The sequence below is a fragment of the Pyrus communis genome, chromosome 16, assembly GCF_041283825.1.
Source record: "Pyrus communis isolate YQ-2024b chromosome 16, ASM4128382v1, whole genome shotgun sequence".
NCBI classification, from domain to species: domain Eukaryota; kingdom Viridiplantae; phylum Streptophyta; class Magnoliopsida; order Rosales; family Rosaceae; genus Pyrus; species Pyrus communis.
The window spans coordinates 5,681,753-5,698,049 of NC_142580.1; the positions used below are offsets into that span (position 1 = coordinate 5,681,753).

The following is a 16,297-nucleotide window of genomic DNA, read 5'->3' on the forward strand; positions in this document are numbered from 1 at the left end:
ATTTCATTGGGGCATGCGTTTACCTCAGTCACAGTCATGGTACAATAATAAAAGCATGAATTGTAGGCGATGTAAGTAAGTTGGTTAGAACAATGTACTTATGTTCAAATCTTCATTCTCATAGTTTAGATATTAGAATATGGCATAACTTCTCATTTTGGTTCCTGAAATTTAAAATCGATAGAAGTGATCTTTGAGATTGTCAACCGTCAATCATTTTGGTCATTATATGAGAAATCTTCGTTAATTTGAGAGTATTTTTGTCAAATTAACCCCTCTCCTTGAACTAGTGGTTTTTTCAATTTAACGGAGATTTTTCACATAAAGACCAAAATAATTGACGGTGGGCAATCTCAAAGATCATATATTGATTTTAAATATTAGAGACCAAAGTGAGGAGTTAGTGACTATTTCAGATATCATTTTAACTAAAAAGCCTTAAATAAGGAAACTTGTGAAACAAGTATACAACAAGAAAATAGAAAGAAAATCAACTTGTGAACGTTTGTTAACTAATTACAGGAAAATATTTGAGCCCTAAACATTTGCTATTTTCCCGCCTAGGTAAGAAAACCTCTGCTACTTTTGGACTTTGCTCTCATCTTGTGACCGGCGAGGGGGCAACAGAAGAAGCAGCGGTGGACAAAATTCCTACTTGTCACTCTACCACCCTCTCGCCAAGGACGGCAGGCAACCATCCATGATTCACCGGTACGTAGTTTGGTTGTGACATTTGCAATTAAGAAAAGCATTAGTCACTAATCGCCATCAATCGCATTAATTAATTAACACACACATAGACATTATGCGTCGTCTAATGATCAACGAGACAATCATCTTCACCTTATGCATCGTCATCGCTCCTTGTACAGAGGCAGCTGGAAAAGGCCTTGGGAACGGCTTAAATGTAGGTTTCTACAGTCGCAGTTGCCCGAATGTGGAGAAAATTGTGGCTGACATCGTGTCCGAGGCTAACCGGCAAGATCCAAAGCTCCCCGGTGCCCTCATTCGCCTCTTTTCCCATGATTGCTTTGTCAAGGTACGCACAGCATTGTACTATTTATATCATCTCAACTGACATGCCAGACATCTCGCTAATAAGGGCGAGATCCACCTACATCGAGACCTACATGTTCGATTCTCGTACAAAACGTAGTCAGTCAGTTAAGATGGTACAAATATCGCGTAGTATTTATTGTCTAGATTAGTTGAGTCCACCCCCTTAAGGCTTTTAACAATTACAATTTACAGGGCTGCGATGCCTCAATTCTGTTGGAGGCCACTCGCTCAAAGGAGCCTGTAGAGAAAAAAGCACAAGGAAATGACTTCATTAGAGGTTTTGAACTCATTGATGAGATCAAGGCCAGGCTAGAACAAGAGTGCCCGCAAACCGTCTCTTGCGCCGACATACTAGCCTTTGCTGCTCGGGAAGCTGTTTTTCTGGCCGGTCTACCCCGCCACAAAGTCCCCGCTGGACGCCGCGACAGCCGTACTTCCCGTGCTTCCGATGTTGGCCTCCCTGCTCCTACAACACCTTTCAACGATATCATAGATTTCTTCACCAGAAAAGGCATCACCCTCGACGAACTGGTTGTGTTGAGTGGTGCACACTCCATTGGGGTGGCCCATTGTAGCTTCTTTGATTACAGACTCTACAATTTCAACACATCTCAGCCCCAAGACCCTGCCCTCAACTCAACCTACGCTTCTGATCTCTCCACAAAGTGCCCGAAACAAAATACATTGCCTGCAGACGAAGCGAAAAAGAGGGCCGTGGACTTCGATCCAACAACACCACTTGTTCTGGACAACAATTTCTACGTGAACCTGTTGCAAGGGAAAACCTTGCTCCAGTCGGATCAGATAATGGTTTCCGATCCTCGCACCAGCGCGTTGGTAAAGACATTGGCCTCGGATTCTGAAGCTTGGAGTCGAAGGTTTGCCAAGGCCATGATCAAGATGGGGCGAACAAACGTCCTCACTCGAGATGAGGGAGAGATAAGGAAAAATTGTAGAACCTTTAACTAACATTATGACCAATTGTGTATATCCATATAGTGTAAATAGTAATTATGTATATATTATCCATGGAGTGCATCGAATCCACTCGAGCACTTTCCCTGCAAGTTTAGTCATGCACTACGACGTCGTGCATGTCACGACCAAAGATTTTATTTTTAATACATGAAACAGGAATTGATCAAGAATGTAATTTAGAAGGACTCAATTGACCAGAAAAAGAAACTTTGAAGTTCTTCTTAATAAAGACGTTATTCTTATCATCTGGTTTTACTATCATTTTTATCATTTCTTTAATAGAGTGTGACCCATATGTAGTAGTAACGGGCTCCATCTCCATTAGAGAGATGATACAAATAAATGATAAGTGAAACATTACTCATTATTGTAGGCATGCAAAAACACTAACTGACTAGAGTTTCATCCCTGTTGTATGGAAACCTCCTATGGTAGGGTGGATCAAGATAAATACTGATGGGTCATTCAAGTCTATAGTTTGTGTAGGCTATATGCGTGTTGATTGGAACAATTGCCTATGGTGTGTTAGGCATATGCGTGTTTTTGTTTCACATATGTTTCACAATGACAATTGTGTGGCTTAGGCCTTAGCTAACTTTGGTGCAAATCATGCTACATATTGCTGGTCGTCAAATGTTCCTTCATGTGCAGCTTCTGCTTTCATGATCTTTCTGCTTTTACCAAATATCATTTCAGATAATTTTTATTATATGTTTTATTTGTACGTGGGGTTGATTTTTGATTTCCTGGCCGTATTAATTACTTGCTATATTTTTTCCCTAATGAGGTTTGGCTTTATGTTCTCCTTGTTTGTATTTCTCTTTTTATTTTAATAAGATTATGAGAATGATCGGTGAACCACTATAATCCCATCCTTTAGAGGAAATTAAAAAAAAAGCACACAAATTTATAAAGGGGCAAAAAACATATATGGTCCTCTTCCAACGCCCTTTTTCTGGGGAGAACGCCGATTTGCCGCAAAGAACTTCCTCTGTCTCCTTTGTTTTTCATTTTTCTTTTCTTCCTTTTCAGATCCATGGTGTTAAAATTGCTTCACTAGTTATAAATATTATGTTCAAATTCTACCACTTAATTAAATAACTAATTAGGGTAACCCTTAAGTTTAAGGACTCATATGCGGAAGAATGCATGAGAACACGTAATGTCAGTTTCCATCAAAATAAAAACTTGCAAAATATTATAATATCATTTTCTAAATAAAAATGCATCAGTTATAGTTATATGAAATTTTCTGAAACATACCAATTAACTATTATAGAAAACTATTCAGAAGGTGTAGTTATGTGATATTTTCATCATGGTCTTCTTGATTGTAGCCTTGTAGGTCTCTCAATTAAGAAATTAATTTGACAATTTGATCGACTTAAATTCCATCAGAATGAATACCTCTTAATATTTTCTTATGCTCTCGGATTGGGATATGAAAATAATCAAACCGCAAATAAGAAAAAAAAAAAGAACAAAAAGGAACGGACAGAAAGAGCCTATCTCTGTGGCGTTTGATTTTCAATTTAAGGATACTTCGTTTAATTGATATGAGGTTTTGACTATAAATGGCAACACTTTTAAATTTAGGAGTTAAATTTTGGCTATAAACGATATACCATCCATTGACCAAAAAGAGCCGAACAAATGGTGAAAAAAAAAAAACCATCTTTCTATAGTATTGCAATTTTAACCACGAATAACGAGGCAAAACAGTGGCAAACCTAAGTCACTCACTTGTATATAAACACAGCTCCGCACCATGTCTCCGTCGTGACTGTGGCACAAAAAGAGAAAGAAACCAAACAATTCTCGCAGAGGTTGTGCCACTTCAAGTCACAAACAGTCACCGATCTTCTACCGGGGAGATGGGTCGTCGTTTAATTACCGCGGCGGTTTTTGCTGTCACCTTGTGTTCCATGATCGTCGTTGGTTATTCGGCAGATGTGAACAACCCGGGGAACGGGTTGCACGTTGGATTTTACAATCGGAAATGTCCCAATTTGGAGAAAATCGTGATTGACGTTGTGGCCAAGGCGGTAGAGAAGGACCGAAAGCTTCCTGCTGCTCTCATTCGCCTCTTCTTCCACGATTGCTTTGTCAAGGTAAATACGGTTTACTGTGCCTATTGGGATAACGCCTTGATTCCTTACATGTAATATATCATTTGTGGCAATGTCGTTTAGGGTCATGCATGTCAAATTGTGATTATTACTTAAAATATATTCGTGAATGTACGTACAGGGCTGCGATGCGTCACTTCTGTTGGATGTCACACCCTCTGGCGAGCCCGTAGAGATGCTATCACCGGCCAGCTTCGGGGTCCGAGGTTTAGAAGTCATTGATCAGATCAAGGCTAGGGTAGAACAGGAGTGCCCGGGAACCGTTTCCTGTGCCGACATTTTAGCTTTTGCCTCACGGGAAGCTGTGGCTCTGTCCGGTTTGCCTCGTTACGAAGTCCCTGCTGGACGCCGCGACAGCCGCACTTCCCGTGCCTCCGATGTCATACTTCCTTCTCCCACAACACCTCTGGACGAGCTCATAGACTTCTTCTCCAGAAGAGGCTTGAGCCTTGAGGAAATGGTCGCCTTGTCTGGCGCACACTCCATCGGCACCGTCCACTGCAGCTTCTTCGATTACAGGATGTACAATTTCGCACCAGGCAAGCCGAAAGACCCTTCACTAAACGAAGTGTTTGCGGCTCAGCTTGCTCAACAGTGCCCTGCACCCAACACATTGCCCGCGGAGGAGGCTAAAAAGAGGGTTGTTGACTCAGACCCCACGACACCGCTCGTCCTGGACAATCACTACTATTCGAGCCTGATGCAGGGGAGAGGATTGATGGAGTCGGATCAGGTTCTGGCGATCGATCCTCGCACCAGAGGGGAGGTGGCGAAACTGGCTAGGTCTGATTCTTTTGCTCGGGCATTTGCAAACGCCATGATTAAGATGGGGAGAATCAATGTTCTCACTGAAGATCAAGGAGAGATACGGAAAAATTGTCGGAAATTTATCTAAATGACTAAGAGCACATGTTCGCTGATTGATTTTCCGTGTAACCTTCGCGAAGAACCTTGTTCTATTTTTGTAACAATTACTGTTCTTGTTAACTGACTTATTTGCTGATTGATTTTTCCGTGTAACCTTCGCGAAGCCAATCGTGAGGTTACCAATTCATTCATGTTATAACATGTGTATCTTGTCGAATTATCAGTGAGAGAGCTAAATGCCCACTTCCAACAACACCGATGTTATCCCTAGCTTAATAATTACAACATGGCTAATCACGGGATTACCAATTCATTCATGTTACAACACTTGTATCTTGTCGAATTATCAAAGAGACGGGCCAAAGACCCACTTCCAAAACACCGCGATATTGTCCCCAACTTAGGAGATTCACCCTACAAGCGAGGCCAAGGGACCCACCATCATCGCATTGGGCCAATGGGACCCACCCATCATGTGTCAGTACATGCATGCTCCATGCCTCTGATACCATGTTAATTTAGGCTTATTTTAGGGTTCCAATTCTTGATATAATTCTTCTTAAGGAGGCAAATATATATTACTGACTTGATTTACAAGGTAAGAATGTGCAATAATATTTACTCTAATTATATAAACGGGGAATAAAATACCCTTAATTACACAAAAGTCAACTCACTCCAACACTTACCACATACGGAAGTCAAATATAAAATTTTTTACTCACAAACGACTGATATATCATTAGATTGTATAACTAATAACAAACTTCCGGAATTTTTTTTAAAAATACCTTGAATATCAACTTTCAACCTAAACCATATGATTAAAAGAGAAGAAAAAACAGATAAAATAAAATGAAATGGTTAAAGTTTTATATACAAAAAATTTGAAATAAACTAGAGAGTCATATCAACCCCCATTTCACTGATGACTCTCCACGTTACTCAACATATCTGGAAAATAACAGGGAAGAAATAAATAATTAGAAACAAATTAGCATTTCATGCGTTGCAGATCATGACTTACCTTAAAATAATTCTCAGAGAAGGAAAAAAGAAGATGAAAGGGTACGTAAAAGTGAAGCTACCTTGGAAGGAAGCATCTCCCCTGTAACTCTGATACATAACAAACATTTGTGTTAATACTTCATCACATGGAATCACATTGTTCTACTGACGAAGAACATTGTCTATGACGAGAAACTTTGAGGTGTTAGAAATAGTTACCGCGAGTTGGGATATGAGAATGGCTTCCGGTGAAATGACTTCTTGTGATACAAATGATTGTGCTGCCATTGAATCATTCGATCAAGGACAAATTTTCCGTTGAATAAAATTTCCGTTTACTGCTAAGGTCGCGAATGTACCTTGTTCAAAAACAGGTTGGAGTTCCCAAGTCATGAGGTGAAATTTGGAGGCATGATATGGGAGTTGAGATTGACAGACTCTGATACAGTTGATTGAGCTGCGCGCACATTTAATCATGATTAATGGTAGCAAAATTTCCGGTTATCTGCAAAGGCGTACATTCTACCTTGTTTAATTGTCTAAAAATAAATATAATTTACCTTGTTCAATGGTGCCGCGATAGTCATTCAGCAATGCAGTGAAACCTGGACGAATGGCTGGAAAGTTTTGTTGAAAGTTATGAATATGCATCATCGGAGGAGCATATGAGTAGTGCTCAGCTGCATTACCGAAGCTTGGCAGTATTTGAGTGGTATAAGTCTGAACCGGAGTCATGACAAAGTGTGTACAAACCCTGGAAACACAGAAAAACACCGTCGCAGCTCAAGGGGAAATGAAGAATTTAGGAGATTGCAGGTTTTGTATTTACTGGTCGAGGGGTGGCCTAGCCGAATAAATGAACTCACACTGTGAAGAAACTTCAGATTCCATGTCAGTAATTAAGAGGTTCAATGTCGAAGATCCCCTGAAAAACAAAACCAATCGTAACTCTATTTCCATTGCAATACAGAGGAAAAGATATTTCATCTACTAACACACTGGCTTTTGTTTGCAGTATGATTTCTTCTTCAAAGAGATCATAAATCTCTCTGCCTCATCGACCTACAAACAAGATCTTAGTTAACACAAGGGCATTGTGAGTTCTTGTAGCAAAAAAAAAAATAGAAGCATTGCGCAGCTTGCCTCGCCCACAGAGTCTCGATAGCTGACAAGCACGGCTCTGGTACCCTTGGAAGGAAGTCGCGGGTTGCATGAAACGTGAGGCCAAACATACTGCAGGTTGGAAACATAGTGCTCCTCCTGCAACATGTTAAGTCGTAATCATTCAAAGAGTTGCCAGATGAAATCTATGAATCTTCGAAAAACCCAACAAATTGGGAACAAAGAAAGTTTGGCCTGGAGGCTAGAAAAACAACCCAAAAACCCAGTAATCCTCACTGCATTACTTGTTGATTAAGCCACAGAAACAATAAAGCGGGGAAAATCATAAAAATTGAATGCTCAAGCATTTTATGAATCGAAAAGGAAATAACCAAACACGAGCTAAGGAAAATAATGGGGATTTAACAGCTAATTAATTAATATTAAACAGTTGACGTCTATCGAATACTTTGACTGCAAGGTTACAAGACTCCTTTTGGGAAGAAGCAAAGAACGACTTCGTAGCAATCTCCGGCAGAAGCTAGCTATAAACAATCTAGCACTTGCTGAACTCGTTTTATTTATCATATCACAGACTGTTTGAGCTTAAATGTCGTTTGGCCGCCGTGAAAATGCGTAGTGTACGTATGGAAAATGGGCAAATTTATTGAGTCCCGATTGTCCTTGAGAGAAAACGTGGGCTCACAATACAACTTTGCCGGCGAAGCAGACGGTGAGGAGGACGTCGGAGGAGGAGGAGGAGGAGTGATCGTGAGCGAGCTGTGGATGGAGCATAGCCAGGGAGGAGGAGGAGGAGACCCAGTTGCCAGCTGTCGATCGATTTCTGATTCTGGTGGACAGAGGGATGAGATCAGGACACGTGGAGCGGGCCGGATGGTAGCGGAAGAAGCGGGAGAAACGGACCTCCCACCGCTCTCTGACGGCGGCGCCGGAAGTCGTTTTCCCCGGGTCTTCCCTCTGCGTTTCCTTAGTAACAAAGCAATAGCAGTGCCGCCACTGCCCGCCATTTGTTTGTTTGTTTCGAGGCTCTGTTGGTTGTTGGGTTTATGCTTTTGGCCCCAACGCAGCTGAATTGAAACGAAACGGAATAAATGCAGAAGGGCAAGGGTGTGGCTTTTCAGTATTTATATTTAATTGTAAATTTTGAAATGATATCTGATCGTACGATGTTGTACATGTGAGATCACCGGATCCTTTTCCAAAAAATATACAACTTCAACATGATATTTTTTTGTCACTTAATACTATAGTTTAGTAATATTTTTACCGTAAAAAATAAATTCAAACAAAATTACTATTGTTGATTCCAGTGTTAAAATATAAAAATAAAAGAGAAAAACAGTTGTCACTTGGTATGATCTGATGATATTCATCTTTACTTAGAAGTGAGAAGTCTTAAATTTAAATGTCGTGAATAACGAATTCGATATCAAATTAAATTACTTATTATGTGGTTTAACCGAGTACCCATTCTCACGAAAATTAACATTAAATGTTAAAGTGTTAGAGAATTTATAAAAAAAAGTCCGAAAAAATTATCTTGCATTTCTAAAAACCACGTCCGAACGTTGAATTTTTAAAATAATAAATGATAAACAAAAGGTTTGGCGTGCATAGAAAACATCAGTACCCAACCGCACTATCTCAGTTTTGCGTTCTTCCCGAAGCGGCACCAGCACCAGCACCAGCACCATTAGAAGGAGGAAGAAGAAAACACAGCAGCGGAGAAAAGCAAACCATGAAAGCTCTTCTCAATCAAGAACCTTTTCTTTTCACCTCCATCTCCACTACTTCCACCACCGCCAAGCATCGCAGCCTCACTCACCCTCTCACCCAAACACTCTTCAACCTCCCCGCATATAACGGCCGCCTTACCGGAAGAAAACTAACCTTAACCACCAAATCCGTGTTGGAGTCCGTCACCGTAAAAAATTCAAACATCCCGGAATACGATACCCGAAACCCGACGATTTCATCTTCGTATCGGAGGTCCGGTATTCCGAAGCCGAATCAGACGGTGCTGGACGCTCAGACTAGGGTTTGCACGGGCCCCACACAGACCAAGCCTCTCGGCGAGGATCAGGCCTTCAAGGTGCTCGACACGATTTACAGATCGGTCAAGGGCGAGCTGAAGGATGAGGAGCCGGTGTCGAAGTCGCAGCTCGGCGCGTTTTTCGCGGCTATGTCGATTCGCGCCAACGCTTTTCCGGAGGCGACGCAGTGGAGCGAAGGCGAGATCCGGGCGATGAACCAGTTCTGGCCGCTTCTGGTTCGGGCTCTTCCGGCGGACGTGGTGTTCATCGCCGATCCGGAGGGGTCGTTGATGGGCGCGGGAAGCTCAATCGGACCCCAATTCGTCGGGAACGGCGCTAGCGAGATGAGATTGGTCGGCGCCCTCCGGGAGGTCCTCGCCGGCGGCCACCTAGGATTCGAAGAAATCCAAGGCGTGCTGCGAGACATTCTTCCGTTGAAATCAGTGGATGATGCGACGTCGTCCGATAGTGTGAGTGAAGCGTTGCTTTCGGCATTGTTGATTGGTCAGCGGATGAACAGAGAAACGGTCCGTGAGCTGAAAGCTTACTGCCTTGCATTTGATGATGAACTCGGTAAGCTCTAGTCTAATCCCAATTAGTTTTTCTTAATTTTTTTTTTCAGAGGATGAATTGTTTGCTTAATGATTGATTAATTAGGTGATACTCCAATTGCTGATGTTAAATCACTTACTCACTATGGTGAACCTTACGATGGTAACACGCGTTTCTTTAGAAGCACATTGTTCGTTGCTGTGGTTCGATCTTGTTATTCCGAATCTTGCTTGCTTCACGGCTTGGATTGGATGCCGCCTAAGGTGAGCTTTCAGCTCTGCTCAACCAATTGACCCGGCCGGTTTGATAAAGTTTTTGGTTTTTTAGGGTGGAGTTACTGAAGAACAGATGCTTAAGTTTATGGGGGCAAATACGAGCTTAACCCCGTTGCAAGCAAAAGTACTTCTTGAGGTATATGTGGTTCCCATATATTTCTTGCTATGGTTACTCATCCCCTTGGTTTTATGTCTTTCGGGCTGCGGTTAAATTCTTTATCTTGTTATTTCAGGATGAAGACATTGGTTTTGCCTATATAAGTCAACGTGAAGCCCGCCCTTCTCTGTGTGAATCTCTAGCCAACATTTTGGCATGCTCTTCTTAGTATTTATTCTAATCGGGATGAAACTGATTATAACATTTGTTTGAATTCTGCAGATATTCATTAGTTAAGTTGAGAGAGCATATTAAGAAACGTCCCCCACTGGCGACAACCGAAAAGGTTCAGCAATTTGTGAAGGTAAGCCACATCACTGTTATCTTTTAATAACTTGTTCGTAAGGCTCATCCCTTCTATTCTTATGGAAACCTCGACTGGCATTTTGATGCTGAGAAATCTGTGTAAAATCTAGAAACTACACAAAATATTATGCATGTAGAATACTTCTTTACCTACCATGCAATTGATTTATCTACTTTAAATTCTGAAAATTTAGTAGGCATCAACAAATAACATAATTTGCTCATGCAATACCTCCAATCGAATTATTGATTGAAGTGATAAGTACCCTAGCATCGTTATACAAATTTGGGCTGCACCATACCGAAATATGAAAAATCTATTGCTTTCTCAACAGGCCCGGGGGAAGGAAGCAATTGTTGCTGGGTTTTATCATGAAGGTTTTGAGGAGCCGCTCTTAATGCTTATGAAAAGAAGAGGTGTCAATGCTGGCTTGGTGGTGAAGGTTGGTACTTTGCTGATTATGCAGTTGAAGAGGATGGTGCTTCAAATACTACAGTGTTTAATATTTTTAATCAATCTTTTTGAAATCTTAGATATAAGAATTTATAGTCTAACTTTACTATTCTTTTATCAACCGAGTAATTCAAATAAACTACTACCGTCTAACTTTACTATTACTGAAGGGTGAGGAAGGAGCTCTCTCAATGACAACCAGATTGCGGTCAGTAAATTCATCAAAAGGACTTCCTGTAAACTACTGTTCAGGGTTTCGTTCAACAAGCCTTGTATCCTCTTGTGAAGTTGATGGTTTGTTCATCAAGTCCTTATGTTCTTTTCTGCATTTTCTCATCCACTTGTAATAGTAGTTTTAAAGCTCTGCGTTATGCATGTAGCTGCCACAAATGTTGAGATTCTTGCATAAAGTATCCTACCATCGAAACTGACTCAAAAGTTTGGTTTGCAGGTGTTTCACGTCAGAGCTTCAGTCTAGAGGTTAATGCCGTAGACTATGGTTTTGAACCCACCGACACTCCAAGAACTGATAGATCGGTAATTCCTCCCATCTTGTGTCATGCACTCTCTCTCTCTCTCTCTCTCTCTCACACACACACACACATGCGCGCGCACCCACACACATGCACACACATACAAACACAGGTTTTTGCACTCTCATTTTTTTTTACAAGCCAGCATTTTGTGACGAATAGTTGCATTTTCTGCAACTTCAGGTTGTGAAGAATATAGAGTTGGGCTTAACAGCGCTTCGTGGTCACAAGGGACCAGCTTATGATCGAATAGTGTTGAATGCTGGAATGACTGATCACTTACTTGGATGTGATGGTGCAGAAGACATAACCTCAGCCCTGGATAGAGCCAGAGAGGCTATTGACAGTGGAAAGGCTCTAAAAAAGGTCTTGAATTACATAAGAGTTTCAAACGAAGTGTGATATAGGCCCGGAATTGAAGATAGGTAGATGTTGTGATGAAGGAGGAGAAGAGGAGGGATGTGTTTTCGTTTTGCTCTAACTAGAGGTAATTGTGCTCATTTTTCGCTTTCATCACAAGGTTATCAACTTATCATGCATCCACCTGAAACTTTAATGTGAATGTTATATGTTATACGTGAGTTGTGATACACGTCGTTGTTATCTTGTAGGTCCAAGGAAGGCTACTTCAAAATGTATGTGTGGCGGATAAATTGTTACAAAATTTTGATTTGTCATTTGAGTTGTAAATTTTTCTGTGTGCGCATGTGCCATGTAAATCTTTCTCGTTTGATTCGACTTGTAAAGCGAGGGATGAATCTGAGTAAAACGAATTACTTTTTACTTGTAACCGCAGAACGAACCAGCATTTATATATATATTGTATGCATAGAGGCTTTTTGTTTTTGGTCAAAGAGGCTTGTATAGTAACTAATAAGGATGTCCATAACTCGAGAGATATCTTTCTTAAGCTATCCCATGACGCTTTTCTCAATTCAAACGTCCTCATTCGCGGGTCATCCTGCAAAAACACATTCAAATCCAAAACTGACGTGTCATTCGAAATGTGCAAAAAGGGAACCGGATCCCTCTGGACCCAAAGAAACTAAGCTTACTTATCAAATGATTCGGGCTATTGAAATTTGATTCAACGGCTACATACAGGGGGTCCTCTAAAAGTTATAATAATTGTAACCGTTGGATCAAATTTCAATGATCTGGATCATTTGATCATTGGGCTTAGTTCCTTTGGATCCGGAGGGGATTCGGTTCCACAAAAAAGGCACAATTCACTAGATAAAGCTTAAATGAAATGTAGAATGAGGATCCTCTCTGGATCCTCATTGTGAGAATCCTGGAGATCTTCAAATCGTGATCGTACGATCAGTTTGATACTGTTCATGTTTAATTTTAAATAAAAGTAACTAAAATGATTTCTAGCTATACGATGTACAGACAGAATTTGAGAGATAATCCCAGCATCCTCATTCTGAAATGTAGACAATCAAATCGAAAGACTAAAAATTATTGACTTCGCCAAATTGGCATGAATAATCCTTGAAAAAGTTAGAAAACTAATTCGGATCGTTGAATTACACTACAAAAATCCACAACTTAAAAGAAAGTATATGAAAGAACCACTTTGTACATTATCAACGGTTATTCGCGCTTGCCCTATTCCTAGAGCTACATTATGGCCTACTGACTGAACTTGGAGTTTTATTGTTATCCAAGTTCTTAAGTTGGCCATCATATCTACTAAACAAAGTGAAAAATTCTTCACCGCATCCGCATTGTCAAGTGCTTTAACTTTCTCTATGCCTGATGACTCCTCTATAGTCCATTCAGCCCCATTATTGGAAGAAAGGGTGGGGCAAAAACATAACAAAAACCAAAGAGGACACTTTCTATCTAGTGCTCCTAAGTTACTCTTACATTTGAAGAGTAGTCGCTATGGAACCAGCAAGGCTAAGAACTTCAAATGGCGGATTGTTCTTCACATCTTTCACTGTCACCGGACACGAGTCCGTAATCCAGAAGTAGGTCAGCCCGTGCTCGGGGTGCCCTGGTTGCAAAAAGAAGGAAGGAATGCACACGGGATTTAGAAACTGTACTTGGAAAGTCTCAAACAAGTTAGCACCAAATAGTAGTAAGTAGAGGATGTAATACCTCCATAATCACTTTGAAAGCGTTCCCATGATCGATTAGGAAAGATCCCATGCGTTACATAAGCACTGATTTTTGCCGCTCCATGGGCGGCTAAAACTTTCTGAAACAAGATGAGAACGTAATATGGCATTTCAGATTAACTTGTGAACAAATGGAAGGACTCTTTTTCCTCTCTGGAAATGAACCTAAAGCAGGAATCTATGTGGCAAGAAATGCAGCATAAGTCAAATGTCCATCTACTGGCCAAGAAGTTAAGTTCAAGTCCCAACCTATGGACAAGTTTAATACTTTCCCATGCCAAATAACCGTATTTTATCTGAATTACATTGTTCATTGTGTTATGGCCAATATTATAGAGTTAACAGCAAGTAAGAAGTTCGCTCAGGACCTGGATACCTGGCATTCGATCAAGGTACCACCAGACTGAACCAAATCATCAACAATCACAACATGTCGTCCTCTAGGGTCTCCTTCCTTAATACGTACAATTCGTTGGTCACCTTCCCGAACTTTAGCGCAGACAATCTGCATTCAACTCTTTAAAGGTTAGGCAGTCTGTGAGAAACATAGTTAAAGCAAGCCGTTATACAGTAAACGTAAGGCTCGTGAAAGTGTCAGTGAAGGAGATCGCACAACATTAGTTGAAAAAAAAAAAAACACTGCTTAGCTGTGCCTTTTACACAAGACTATAGGCTTTCAGATGGATATCTATGAGGTGTATTGCACAGGCATGAATAGTCAGATCCTTAAAGTCAAAACAATCAGAACAAACGTGACGAAAATAATACAATTATCATATTTATGCTGTTTTAATGAAGACTCTTAGATGATATTTTGATGACTCTTATAATTAAACACAAAAACATGCACAGGTAATTGATCCTCCTCGTTACTAGGGAGAGAGGAAAACATATCATACCGTAGGGAAATGATGTAGCTGCTTATGAAATCGTTTCCACGCACCATCATCAGGAAAAGCAATGGATATCTAAATTGTGAAGATAATCAGTATACAATGTCAGAAATAATTTTTTTAATGAATAATTACTCCTTATCAACATCTAAACTCCTAGGACTCAACAGAAAGGGGGGGAGAAAACAGTTTACATTGTCGGAATCAGGGAGCTGCTGGAGCCTATTTTTGAGCAAGGGGATCCCGCTCTCAAAGCACGGTAAGATATTATCACCAAAGTAAAACCGCTCCTAAACACGCAACAAACAATCAAAACAACAAGGTCAGGTAATCGTTGCACATTGCTCATCAATGGACTAAGAGCTAAGAGAAGGCAAATTTGTTTACTAAATGTGGTATAGAAAAACCTGCAAGGCATGGATATCATAGATAACTAAACTAGTAGGCCCTCCCATCGAAATGGGAATGTTTGACAAGGCCCTGGCAAGCGTGAAAGCGGTGGCGACATCTCCCTCATCCTCCATACGCTCCGAAGTCCCCGTCGGAAAAAATGGAAGCACCAGAGTGAATGAGGAGATGAACAACTTGGGCAATGCATAAATCACAGAGAGCTGCTCAAAAATCACCGACGGGGAGCTAAACGAGGCGAGAAACGCCACATGTTGCCCTCGAATTCCATGAGCATTGGGTATGAAAATGTTGGGGAACCCATCATCAAATTTCCTAAAAGAATCCAAATTTACAAAAATTGAAGCACAACAGAGCCAAATTCCGCAAATTAAAAATTAAAATTTTCGAGGCAAATGCCCAATTGCCACGCTTGCAGTCGGAGCTCTCACCTCCAATTAATGCTGCGGAGCTCGATGGAGTCGGACTGGGCGGCGACATTCTCGGCGAGGGCTTTGGTCTCGGCGCAGTAGAAGAGGCAGACCTTCTTCGCCTTCTTCACCGCCGAATCGGAAGCCATTGACAATTGGGGTTCGGAAGTGTCGCGGAAGACGTGAACCGGAGAGTCCGGCTCGATGGTCAGGTTGTGGCCGAAGCTCTTGATCTCGCACCTGATGATGTTGCTGCTGTTCTGCTTCTTCTTCCTAAAGGTGGAGGCTTTGATATGGAAAGCGGCCGAGGAGGGATCGGGAGATTTGGGCGCGGGTGGAAAGTTAGGGTTTTGGAAGGATGGCGGAAGAGGTCGAGTGGCCGCCATGTGGCGGTCACTGGTGTGCTAGTAGAGCGCCGGGCTGCTCGGTGCTGTGTCTGCGTGGCGGCTTTGGTTGGTCACCGGTGTAAGGCTATAGTTTTAAATGTACGAAAATGCCCATTTCTGCACGACGTCGTCGCGCAAAATATTAGTTTTTTTATTCATTTTTTAATTTGTTTTAGATCTATCTAATTTTTTTTTTTTTGTTGTTGTTGTTGGATTTAGACTTAATTACAAAATCTTGATTGAAAAAGAAAAAAACTCATACATTGATTAAAAAAACTGCTTTTATTGACCTCATCATTGAATTAAGTTCACCCAATTAACTATATTAAATGTATATTATTCTAATTTTACGGGTAATTTTATTTGAGTTTGTTTATAAAATTCATGGGCGAAAGTTGGATTTTAGACTTGAGTTTCAATTGATAACGGGTTCGAGCACAACTACTTAATCAAAATCGAACCAAATCAATTATTTTGTTCAATTCAATTTTTAATTTGAAACGCTACCTTAATCTTTAAAAGTAAGAATTTAAAAACTCAAGAGCAAGAGTAACTGTAGTTGCGAGGCAAATATCAAACCAAAGCGATTTTATTTAGT

At 40.9% G+C, this 16,297-nt stretch overlaps 4 protein-coding genes and 1 long non-coding RNA gene across 5 annotated transcripts; 3 read left to right on the top strand and 2 right to left on the bottom strand.

Annotated features, from left to right (window-relative positions):
* The first annotated feature begins 692 nt into the window (after positions 1-692).
* LOC137730531 (peroxidase 57-like) lies at positions 693-2,282 on the top strand. Its single transcript, XM_068469521.2, has 2 exons — positions 693-1,039; positions 1,252-2,282. Exons 1-2 carry the CDS (start codon positions 806-808, stop codon positions 2,026-2,028), a joined length of 1,011 nt encoding a protein of 336 aa, XP_068325622.1. The 5' UTR covers positions 693-805; the 3' UTR covers positions 2,029-2,282.
* Positions 2,283-3,819: 1,537 nt separating this feature from the next.
* Positions 3,820-5,286, top strand: LOC137732476 (peroxidase 44-like). The gene is made up of 2 exons (XM_068471789.2): positions 3,820-4,148; positions 4,288-5,286. The coding sequence occupies exons 1-2, from the start codon at positions 3,912-3,914 to the stop codon at positions 5,059-5,061; spliced, it is 1,011 nt and encodes a 336-aa protein (XP_068327890.1). The 5' UTR covers positions 3,820-3,911; the 3' UTR covers positions 5,062-5,286.
* A 520-nt stretch (positions 5,287-5,806) lies between these two features.
* LOC137731413 (uncharacterized) lies at positions 5,807-8,235 on the bottom strand. Its single transcript, XR_015957999.1, has 5 exons — positions 6,602-8,235; positions 6,401-6,498; positions 6,261-6,322; positions 6,122-6,149; positions 5,807-5,987 (listed from the first exon to the last, which is right to left on the bottom strand). It is a non-coding gene; the product is annotated as an uncharacterized LOC137731413 (long non-coding RNA).
* Positions 8,236-8,738: 503 nt separating this feature from the next.
* Positions 8,739-12,327, top strand: LOC137731745 (uncharacterized). The gene is made up of 10 exons (XM_068470939.2): positions 8,739-9,769; positions 9,854-10,011; positions 10,076-10,159; positions 10,257-10,309; positions 10,403-10,484; positions 10,822-10,929; positions 11,111-11,234; positions 11,392-11,477; positions 11,657-11,960; positions 12,085-12,327. The coding sequence occupies exons 1-9, from the start codon at positions 8,752-8,754 to the stop codon at positions 11,873-11,875; spliced, it is 1,932 nt and encodes a 643-aa protein (XP_068327040.2). The 5' UTR covers positions 8,739-8,751; the 3' UTR covers positions 11,876-11,960; positions 12,085-12,327.
* Positions 12,328-12,922: 595 nt separating this feature from the next.
* LOC137731508 (ribose-phosphate pyrophosphokinase 4) lies at positions 12,923-15,868 on the bottom strand. Its single transcript, XM_068470628.2, has 7 exons — positions 15,335-15,868; positions 14,903-15,218; positions 14,690-14,785; positions 14,502-14,570; positions 13,979-14,107; positions 13,583-13,682; positions 12,923-13,478 (listed from the first exon to the last, which is right to left on the bottom strand). Exons 1-7 carry the CDS (start codon positions 15,697-15,699, stop codon positions 13,345-13,347), a joined length of 1,209 nt encoding a protein of 402 aa, XP_068326729.1. The 5' UTR covers positions 15,700-15,868; the 3' UTR covers positions 12,923-13,344.
* Between the last annotated feature and the right edge of the window lie 429 nt (positions 15,869-16,297).

Bases quoted from the DNA above. Each gene is read 5' to 3' on its own strand.
- LOC137730531 (XM_068469521.2), top strand. From the start codon at position 806: ATGCGTCGTCTAATGATCAACGAGACAATCATCTTCACCTTATGCATC. The intron at 1,040-1,251 runs GTACGCACAGCA...TACAATTTACAG, and splicing joins CCCATGATTGCTTTGTCAAG to GGCTGCGATGCCTCAATTCT.
- LOC137732476 (XM_068471789.2), top strand. From the start codon at position 3,912: ATGGGTCGTCGTTTAATTACCGCGGCGGTTTTTGCTGTCACCTTGTGT. The intron at 4,149-4,287 runs GTAAATACGGTT...ATGTACGTACAG, and splicing joins TCCACGATTGCTTTGTCAAG to GGCTGCGATGCGTCACTTCT.
- LOC137731745 (XM_068470939.2), top strand. From the start codon at position 8,752: ATGATAAACAAAAGGTTTGGCGTGCATAGAAAACATCAGTACCCAACC. The intron at 10,160-10,256 runs GTATATGTGGTT...TTGTTATTTCAG, and splicing joins AAGCAAAAGTACTTCTTGAG to GATGAAGACATTGGTTTTGC. The intron at 11,235-11,391 runs GTTTGTTCATCA...TTTGGTTTGCAG, and splicing joins ATCCTCTTGTGAAGTTGATG to GTGTTTCACGTCAGAGCTTC.
- LOC137731508 (XM_068470628.2), bottom strand. From the start codon at position 15,699: ATGGCGGCCACTCGACCTCTTCCGCCATCCTTCCAAAACCCTAACTTT. The intron at 15,219-15,334 runs GTGAGAGCTCCG...GGATTCTTTTAG, and splicing joins CTCCGCAGCATTAATTGGAG to GAAATTTGATGATGGGTTCC. The intron at 13,479-13,582 runs GTATTACATCCT...TTTTGCAACCAG, and splicing joins CTTTCAAAGTGATTATGGAG to GGCACCCCGAGCACGGGCTG.